A 10949-nucleotide genomic window follows, 5' to 3' on the forward strand; every position below is an offset into this window, starting at 1 on the left:
TTTGAGTTGTCTTATTGGGAGCATCACCTTTTACGACACAATCTCGATGTTATGCACATTGAGAAAAATGTCTGCGAGAACATTGTCGATATAATTTTGAATGTCGACTGAAAATCAAAAGGCAATCTTTAGAGTCGACTTGATTTAGTCCACATGGGAATTCGGCCTGATCTTCATCCCAATCCATTTCTGAATAAGAAATATCGGTTGCCGTCTTCTATTTTTTCAATGTCGAAGACGGAGAAAGAAGTGTTCTGCATGGTGTTGAAGGATATAAAGGTTCCAGATGCGCATGCATCAAATATATCTCGATGTGTTAGTGTTAAAGATCGAATACTATATTCGCTAAAATCACATGACTATCACATCTTGATGCAAGATTTACTACCAGTTGCTCTACGATGTTGTATGTCAAAGAAGGTAACCTCTTGTATAATTGAACTATCCAATATAATGAAAGCCATTTGTGGCAAAGTTTTGGATGTTCAAGAACTTCAGAAGGTACAGGATCGAGCTGCTTTGACTTTATGCAACTTGGAGAAAATCTTCCCACTTCCTTCTTCACTATTATGGTTCACTTGATAATCTATCTCCCGTATGAAGTAATTTCCGGCAGACCCGTTTTCTATCGATGGATGTATCCCATAAAAAGGTGTTAATTTATTTTTAAAATTTTCCTTCATTCATCTATTGTTGTTTTAGTTACAACTTTTGATAATTTATATATCGTTTTTAGGTTCCTATCCAAATTAAAGTCTTATTGATGCAACAAGCGTTATCCAGAAGTATCGATTGCTGAAGGCTACTTGGCAGAGGAATGTAGGACCTTCTGTTCAAGATATTTGGAGGATGTTGAAACAATGTTGAACAGACCAAGTAGAAATGCTGGACTCACGAATCATAACTTTGCTGATACTTATTTGTTCCAAAGTTTTGGAGAACCAATCGGCAAAGTTGATATTGCAGAATTAGATGATTTATCGTGGGTACAAGCACATCGATATGAATAGTTTCACCATGAATCAATGGAACCATTACGGAAGTAAGTTGTAGAAATTTGATAAATATTCATTAATCCAAAATTGTTTATCTTCTAACAAAGTGAACATTTTTTTAACATGGTGAGTACAAACAAATATTGAGATCTCGTTCACGCTCCCGAAGAACACAACATCGAGATATCAATAATTTGTTCACAGAATCTTTTCATGAATGGTTAAGCCAAACGGTATGCAATTGGAGCTTTCATTGACAAATAATAATGTTTTCTCATAACATTTTTAATTACTCAGTTTACTTTCCATTCAATAGGTTTGGAGTGGGAAGAACGTCAATGAAGAAGTTAAATGGCTTTCCCAAGGTCCAAATCGAGTGGTTAAAAGATATAGTGTATTCCTCATCAACGGATTCAGATTTCATACAAAATATCGAGAGAGATTGAGGAGAACACAAAATTGTGGAATAGTTTTTAATTCCTTCATTACAAGTTATGCTAGTGCTAGGGACAATAATCCTGTTGAGGGAAATGTGGAATATTTCGAATTTCTTACTGACATAATTGAGTTGGATTACTACGAAAAATGGAAAGTAGTCTTAGTTCGAGGAGATTGGGCCGATGTTAATACTGCTCGTGGAATTAAGCAAGATCAATTTGGCTTTACAATGGTGAACTTCGCTCGATTGATTCGCACAGGACAACAACTGATAGATGAGCCGTATGTATTCTCATCTCAAGTCAAACAAGTTTTTTACTCAAAAGATCCAACTGATGAGGGTTGGTACGTTGTACTCCGTAACATCCCTAGAGACTTGTTTGACATGGGCAATGGAAGTAGAGATAACATCGACGACAGACTAGAAACTTTGCCCTTTCCAGAATAAAACTTAAACGAAAATATCCCTAGTACTAGTACACAATTTCAATGGGTTCGCCATGATACGGATGAAGATATTTACGAATTATGATTTAGTAAGATTTTACGATTGTTTAATTATATGTAATATCATAATTTAAATCTTGGTCTTATTATATATTTCAACTATTTTATATGTGTCGTTATTGTTGTAAGTAGTTACTAAGTTTTCAACTATTTTATGTGTATTGCAGATAAAATGCCTAGAAGAAAAATGCAAAATGTAAGCATTGTTCAAAATGCTCCAAACTCGACAGAAACAAATAGTGAACAACATACAGCGATTGCACCTGAGGATCCTACAGAAGTTCAAAGTAATTTTATATTTAATTTACATGCGTGTTGACTTCTAATTGATTTATTTTTCAAATTCTTATATTATAATATACCATTTTTCAGCTGAAAATGGTGGGACGCGCAGAGGTCGAGGACGTACGCTACTTAGAGATTTATACGAGTTAGATCCAGTCGAGCGTGTAAAAGTATGCAGAAACAGTTTTGGTCAGTCTGTTGGAACAGAAGCTCGACTTTTAGCAGGATACTTGGGCATTTTAGCACGAAATGCGAATATGTTGCCTATCAACTACGAGTCATGGCATCAAATGCCCGATAGTAACAAAAACCAAACCCTCGATAATATTAAGGTAACAAAACGTTAATGTCATCTGTAATACTTGGGAATTAGTTTCATTTATATTTACTTTCTTAACTTGTGTTTTTTGTAGGCGGTGTTTGCTTTAGAGGTCTCGGATACTTATGTAAAGAAGGCATTAGGAAAAGGATGGAGAGACCATAAAAGTACTTTAAAGAAAGATTATTATAAGACAAAAACAACCCTCGATGAGAAATTGCAAAATGTCCCGCCGGGTATGCTAAGGTACCAATGGGAAGATGCGGTTAGATTTTGGCATTCGAAGAAAGGCGAGGTATAATGTACTTCCAAACTCTTGTAATTATTTTGGTTTATAGTATTTACTATTTATGTACTAATAATTTCATAACGTAGGATCGTGAACGAGTTGGAAAAAGCAACAGGCAGAAACAAAAATTCACTCACACAGCCGGGTCGAAAAGTTTTGCATGTGTAGCTGAGGCCGAGGTATTTTTAATTTTTTAATACTGTCAAATATGTATTACTTTCCATTAAATAATATTTTTACTACTATATTGTAGGAACTGTCGTCCAGTCAAAAAGTTAGACGCATTCAACTTTTTGAGATTACACATAGGAAGAAAGATTGATCTCCTATGACTCCTGAAGCTGCAGAAATTATGGTACGTTTACTTAATACGATTTAACTTGTTTTAGTTATTTATAGTGTTTATTTTCTAATGGTTTAATTCATTGCTTGTAACTTATATTGCATTTTTTTAAATATATATTGTGTTCCTAACTATGTGATTTATTTATTAGGAAAAACTAAAGAACATGACCTTTAGCGGCGTTTATAGAAATAAACGCCGCAAATGTTAGCGGCGTTGTCAATAGCGGCATTTTTTACGGCACTTCCAAAAGCGTCGCAAGTACTTTAGTGGCGCTAAAAGGCGCCGCTAAAGGCTTAAAAAAACGCCGCTAAAAACCTATTTTGGTGTAGTGTATATATATTCCTCAAAGGATCTTAAATACTTCTCATCTACAGCTGAGTATTGTGTTACTTTTAATCTTCTTTTCCTTTCTTACCTTATCCTGTTATCCAGTTATTTGGTATCACTTTTAATTTAAATAAGTAAATGTATCACTTATATTTTTTTTATCAACACTACACCAAAACAGGCTTTTAGCGACATCTTTTGTGGCGTTTGGACGACAAACACCGCTAAAAATCGAGCATTAGCGGCGCAAAGCATAAAACACCGATAAATATCTAGCATTAGCGGCGCTCTCTATAAAAAGTCGCAAAAAGTCAGACCTTCAGTGGCGTTTTCTAAACAAACGCCGTAAAAGAACATTATTAGTGGCGTTTTAAAACAAAAACGCCGTAAAAATGCTGACAAAACGCATCGTTTAATCTTCAGGAATAGCGGCAGTAGCGACGCACTATAAAAACGCCATTATATAGCACAATTAGCGGCATTTATTTGCAAGCGCCGCAAAATATCTTAACCAAAACGCATCGTTAGGTCTTGAGGTATATTAGAAGTAGTGGCGCTTATGCAAAAATGCCGCTAAAGCACAGTATTAGGGGCGCATTGTAAAAAACGCCGCAAAATATCTTAACCAAAACGCAACATTTGGTCTTGAGGTATATTAGAATTAGTGGCGCTTATGCAAAAACGCCGCTAAAGCACAGTATTAGCGGCGCATTATAAAAAGCGCCACAAAATATCTTAATCAAAACGCAACGTTTGGTCTTGAGGTATATTAGAATTAGTGGCGCTTATGGAAAAACACCGCTAAAGCACAGTATTAGCAGCGCATTATACAAAACACCGTAAAATATCTTAACCAAAACGCAGCGTTTGGTCTTGAGGTATATTAGAATTAGTGGCGCTTATGAAAAAATGCCGCTAAATCACAGTATTAGCGGCGCTTTGTGAAAAGCGTCGCAAAATATCTTAACCAAAACAAAGTGTTTGGTCTTGATTTATAGAGCCAATAGCGGCGGTTGTAGAAAACGTTGCTATTTCCCGCAATTAGCAGCGCTTAACTAAAAAACGCCGAAAAATTTTAAACCGAAACGCAGCGTTTCGTCTTGAGCTATAGCGCGATTAGCTGTGGCTACCAGAAAACGCCGCTATATATCAGCTTTTATTGAAATTTTGACCAAAACGCATCGTTCCGGCTTGACCTATAGATGCATTATATAATGTAGGTTATTATATATTTAGTTTATCATATATGGTTTAGGTTTAGGGTATTAGGGTTCATTATATAATGTTTATTATTTTTGGATTAGAGTTTAGCGTTTAGGGTTTACGATGCAGGTTTAGTGTTTTCGGTTTAGGGTTTGAGAGTTTGGTGATTAAGGTTCAGTGATTATTATAAGTTAAAGAGTTTATCGTATATAGTTTAGGGTTTTAGGGTTAATCATTATATAATGTTTATTATTTTGTGAATATTAGAGTTTTGAGTTTAGGGTTTATGATGTAGGTTTAGGTTTGGGGTTTAAGGTTTGGGGTTTAAGGTTTGGGGTTTAGGGTTTAGGCCGCTTTAGTCATGTTAAGAGGTTAATTAGTGTTTTAGGGCTTGATGCTTGTGGTTAACGGTTTGCAGTTTATAATTTAAAGTTTACAATGTATGGTTTTGGGGTTTGGGTGATTTAGGGTTTATGGTTATGAGTTTTAGGGTTTAAGGACTTTTTTTGTATCAAATTCAAAAAAATGACAAATACGTATTGTTTTTTAATTATTATTATGATACTAGGGTTCTAAGTGACACAAATGATTAGTTTACTAATTGACGAATGGCATATTTATATGTTATATATGATGAAACAAATTACTTAATTGTGTTATTTACATATATATATTAATCATTTATATATTCACTTAAAAATAGAGTATACATAATTAAAAGCTAAAGAGCATGACTATAGCAGCGTTTGTGGAAAAAAACGCCGCTAAAGAACATTACTTGTAGCGGCGTTTGTGGAAAAGGAGTTGCTAAAAGAATATGAGCTTTAGCGGCGTTTGTTGGTATGCGTCGCTAAAGGTCATGTTCTTTAGCGGCGTTTGTCGTAGAATTGCCGCTAAAGAACATTACCTTTAGCGGCGTTTCTGAGAAAGCGCCGCTAAAAAACATAACCTTTAGCGGCGTTTTTTTGAAGCGCCGCTAAAGAACATGACCTTTAGCGGCGTTTATTTCTGTAAACGCTGCAAACGTTAGCGACGTTGTCGATAGCGGCATTTTTTGCGGCGCTTCCACCGTTAGTGGTGCTAAAAAGCGCCGCTAAAGGCCTAAATAAACACCGCTAAAAACCTGTTTTGGTGTAGTGCAAGAAAATGTATAAATTGGTTCTTTGATATATTAAATTATGCACATGTGAGAATCTCATGTGATGGTTTGATGGTTAAGGGATTTGAGTAGTTATTTTTCTTGTTCAGGCTTTACCCTATTATTATAATTCACCAAAAAATAAAGTATGCGCATGTAATATGTAATAATAACTTTAAGGAAATAAATGATTGACCTGGAAAATAAATTAAGTGTACTAATGAAAAAAAAATATTATATTAATAAAAAATTGTAAGAAGTCTGACATGATGAGCTACTGATTTGACGGAGGTGTTATGTTTGGGAAGCTTCTTCGAAAGCAAATTAATACGGATGATTGCCCGAATAGAAGAGAAAACAGTGGAAAGATGAATGGCCGTGCATGCACGCGTGCATGGCATTTCATGCGTTTTGGACAACCTAGGAACCTAATTTCACGTGTGAAATTGATAATTTCAATCACTTTCTTTAAACAGAGATTAACAGCAAAAAAGTTACATGTGAAAAATGATTAAAATTTGAGATAGAAATAATTAATTTTACCATTGGAATTTGTTGCAGTTGGTTCTTATTTGTTACAGGGTTGTTGAGAGCAGTTATCTCTCCAATGTTTAGCTATAAATACATTTCTTGTATTCGTTTAAAAGAAGTGCTGAAATATAATAAAAACTTTTCTCTAGTTTTCTTTCTCCATCTCATTACTTGAATTTCTAAAATGGTACCAGTCAAAGTTGTTGGTCACTGGGGATAAGGTTGTTTCTTGTTGAATGATCACTAGCTCTTGAGGAGATCAGTCACGAGGTGTGCACTGTTAATTCAACTTCTAGTTTTGATTTTTTCTTCTCTTGTCACTAGCTGTACTTGTCATCTCTTCTTGGTGCAGGTCTGTCTATCTTCATTTGAAGGTATTTGCTAAATCTAGTGACATCTGTAGTTGATAATTTTCTGTGCTTTTTATGCTCTGTTTGGAGGATTTTCATCTATTTCTATTATTCTTGAACGTTATTGGGTCTAGTTGGTGCACTTTGATGATCTAGTCTGATGAATGAATTTCAATCTGTTCTTTTTTGCTACTTCTAGTTTCAATACATTAACTCTGTTAATCTTAGTTTGAGGTGATGTGAAAGTGGTTAGTTATTTCTTTGTTGCTCGTGGATTGGTAAAATAACTTGATCTGTTAATTATTGATGCTCTTGAGTAAATTCAGTTTGGTAGATGGATTCGATCTGCTGTGGAATCTACTGTCTTGGATCAGAGTAGCTCTTGAATTATTTTCTATTGCTCTCTATCTGCTTGATAGTTTGTTTCTTTGGAGCTTATTGTAATTCAAGGTACCAAGATTTCTTTAGAAGGATTCACACGCACTGTGTATTTGAGATCTCAATGGATGATCTTCAAGGAGAATGTGTTCATTAGGATCCACTACTTCATACTTCATGTGGTGCTACATTGCACGATCATGTTTCATCATCTAATTAATGTCACAAGTTCGAATATGTAAGGTGGATCAATTTCTGGATCATCTTATATATGGTATATTGGTCAATGAACTTAGTTATGTAAGGTGAAAGCAAAATTGCTAATGTTATCGAGAGGTCTTTACTAGATTTAGTTGGTATTGTTGTGTGTGAAAAGCTAGTATTCTAACAGTCTAGCTTCCATGTTTTTTGTTCTAACTCTAACGAACTTAGTTATGTTGGTGAAAAGTTAATTGCTTAATAGATTAGCTATGAAAAGCTTATAGCTTAACAGCCTAGCTTTCAAGAAAAGAAACTGAAAGGAAAAGAGAAAGATAGATGAAAGAAAAAAGAAACCATGACAAAAGGTATATGTTGAATAGAAGAGGGAAAGCTAGTAGCTTAATACCCTAGCTTTCTACGTACGAAAGAAATTGGAAGAGAAACAAAAGATAAAAGAAGTAGAAAAGAACACAAAAATGGAAGGGTAGAGAAAAGAAGTAGGTGAATGATAGAAATATAATTCAACTGAATTATTTAGAATTTGCTAGAGTTATGTTGATAGACAGTATCAATAGAGGTCAAGATGGAAGGGATGGTCTTCCCCTTCAAAAAATAGAGTGAGAGTCCCCCTTAAACAAAGTGCCTGAGATTATTTAAATTACAAGTATGCTGAGTCGGATCCCAAATCAAATTATTACATATTTTATTATAATTGTATAACAAAATAGTTATTGTTAATTAGTTACTAGTTGGTTGAGACCAATTATCTCTCTAGTGGCATCAATTTGCAAAGAGGAGTTTTTTGTTTTTTTAATGGAGAATTATGCATTTATAACGATTACCTATAGGGGTCATTGACCTATTGATGGCCAATGCTGTGGGGGTTCCATCCGAGATTAGTTGCTTAGGATGTGTTTTCTAACTGTTTAATTAAACATACGTGGCATGTTTGAATAATTACTTTAATTAATGAGTCTATTAAATTGTAAGTAATTGAAGCACTCCAATTACACGGAAAAGATGTGGATCGGAGTAATTACTTAGGATTACAAATAATTACATTCAATTACAGTTTATAAACATGTTGATATTTAAAAAATATATTTTAATTTCAGTACATATAATTTATTTTGAATTATATTTAGTTTACTAATTTCCTTTAAATATATTAAATATTTTATTGATGAAAGATAATTTATTACTAAATAATTAATTAAATTATATAGTATTTATTTTAAATAACTTATACTAAATTAAATTAAATTAAATTATATTTTTATTTAATTTTTACTTGGTTAATAACCATTCAATGGTAACAAAAGGTATATTTTTAATGTTAGAGAAAATAACTCAACAACTATGAAATACTAAGTAATTTGATAAAATTGTTTGAATGTTTATTTTCTTGTTAACTTTATTAGTAATTTTGAACATTTTCTTGGAATAACATATTAAATATAATGATTTGATTTTAGATTTTGTTATTTATTTATAGATTTTTTGTTAAGCACTATTGACGGTTTTATAATATTTAATAATTTGTTAAGAATTTAAAATTATGTAGTTGTATAATTCAATTTATACCACTAAACATGACATAAAAATTATAATGTAATTACATTTTACTAGTCAAATATATTTAAGAAATTAAAATTCTTTATAAAAAATTACTACCCAAATAATTATATTTTCATCTAATAATTTTGTAACCTCTAAAGGAAAAAAATTTTCCCTCATGTAAAGAAGAGCTATAATAATAATAATAATAATAATAATAATAATAATAATAATAATAATAATAAGTAACAAGTTTTCATTGGTTTTCTTTCTCCATTTCATTATTCTTTTACCGTCACAACCAACCATGGTTACCTGAACTTGTAACAAATTGATACTCCACCAATATACTAAGGTTACATACATTAAAAATAAAATAGAAAATTATAACCTCATTATTAATTAAAGGTTGTCTCAAAAGAAAAGTTGTGAGGAAAAAATTAATTTATCGAGATGATGATTTTAATAATTAATTTTAATTCCGCATCAAGTACTGAGTTTATTGTTATGAAAATTATATCATTCTAATGATTTGATAAATTATATTATTCAATATTAAATTTTAGTTTACAAAATATAATATCTTAAACTTTTACATCAAACATAGTAGTTAAGTTTGAGATGCAATAAACTAAATGGTAAACGTATTGAAGATAATTAATTCTTTTTAACACATTGACTTACCTCTAAATAACTCCAAAAGTGCTTTGCATTTTCATATACCCCATCTCCTAACAAATTAAAAAAAAAACATTCCAAAGATTACAAAGTACTTTAGTATAATATTTCACATGTAAGGATGAAAGTGAAGATTGGTATGGCTAGCTTTACCAAGGCATGAATCCATCGTTTCATATATATTAAAAGGGTGTGTAAATTTGCATTTGACTCAAGATATGATGAAAATTGTCAGTTGGGTTGTCGATGGGATGAGTGTGAACCCCCTCGTAAGTGGTAAGGACCAGAGTTTCATCTTTGGTTAGACGTTGGACTTGCTTCTTTACATTGCATCCTTGATGTGTGCATCGATAGTAGCTTCTGTGCATGCAACATTATGGTCAAAATCGTGCTTTTGTGGGCATAAGATTTTTAACAAAGGCGGCACCAAGAGAGTAAAAAATGATCATTTATCACTAATCCATTAGAATAGTGGGGAAACGCATGCCATGCAGATGCAATGGAAGAAATTAAGAAACAAAAAGGAAAGCAAACCCAACCTTGGGAATTTGTTGTTCTTAACAGCTTTTTGCCCATATTTCCTCCAACGATATCCATCATCAAGTATATCAACCTGACTCCTTGTTTGAAAAGCATACCTAGGCTTCCTTGTCTTCTTTTCCTTCTCACCTGATTTTATCTCTGTTTCAGAACCAACAAATCCCCCATTTTCAACCACCTCTTTAACTTGTGCTGCTTGGATCAACTTGTCTGTCTTCATATCCGACGACAACATCCCATTTGAGGTATCCCCATGAAAATTGTCAAAAACTTGAGAATTAAGCGCCATGTTCGATGGTAAAGAGACGGGAAGAAACATTTGATAATTCTCCATATATAATTAAAGAAGAAGAAGAAGAAGATCAAAGAAAGTTTAATGCAAAAAAAGAGGCGGCGGACTGGAAGGCTAAATAGATATGTACAAATTCATAAAACTCAGAAAGCTCAGTAAAAGAAGCTGAAAGTAATCCAAGGGCATATTTATAGGGTTAACGGTTTCGTGGACGCTACGATTGCTTTTCTTTTATTCTTCTCTAATTTCAATTTCTTAAATTACAATATTCTAAAATATTTAAATTTTAACCACCAATAAAATATTTTCGTATCATCACATTTTAAAAACATACAAATACAAATAATATATCCTCTATATTAATTTAATTTTAATTAGAAATTAAATTATGTGAAAATAATTAAAATTTTGAATTATCAAACTTTGTTATTTGATTAAAATTTTAGGATGATTTTAATATAAATTATTCCCATTTTAAATTACACTCTATTTTTACTTTACAAAATTAACAAAGTTTAATTGGTTGATTCACACATTTAAATTTTGACATTTTTATAAAATTATTGTCCGAAAAT

General features: G+C 32.4%; 1 protein-coding gene across 1 annotated transcript; it reads right to left on the minus strand.

Moving 5' to 3' along the window:
- Window positions 1-9500: 9500 nt before the first annotated feature.
- On the minus strand, window positions 9501-10525 carry LOC105775877 (probable WRKY transcription factor 75). The gene is made up of 2 exons (XM_012598374.2): window positions 10082-10525; window positions 9501-9902 (listed from the first exon to the last, which is right to left on the minus strand). Exons 1-2 carry the CDS (start codon window positions 10414-10416, stop codon window positions 9725-9727), a joined length of 513 nt encoding a protein of 170 aa, XP_012453828.1. The 5' UTR covers window positions 10417-10525; the 3' UTR covers window positions 9501-9724.
- Window positions 10526-10949: the final 424 nt, after the last annotated feature.

The sequence above is a fragment of the Gossypium raimondii genome, chromosome 10, assembly GCF_025698545.1.
Source record: "Gossypium raimondii isolate GPD5lz chromosome 10, ASM2569854v1, whole genome shotgun sequence".
Taxonomy (NCBI): Eukaryota; Viridiplantae; Streptophyta; class Magnoliopsida; order Malvales; family Malvaceae; genus Gossypium; species Gossypium raimondii.

Bases quoted from the DNA above. Each gene is read 5' to 3' on its own strand.
- LOC105775877 (XM_012598374.2), bottom strand. From the start codon at position 10,416: ATGGAGAATTATCAAATGTTTCTTCCCGTCTCTTTACCATCGAACATG. The intron at 9,903-10,081 runs GTTGGGTTTGCT...TTGCATGCACAG, and splicing joins AAGAACAACAAATTCCCAAG to AAGCTACTATCGATGCACAC.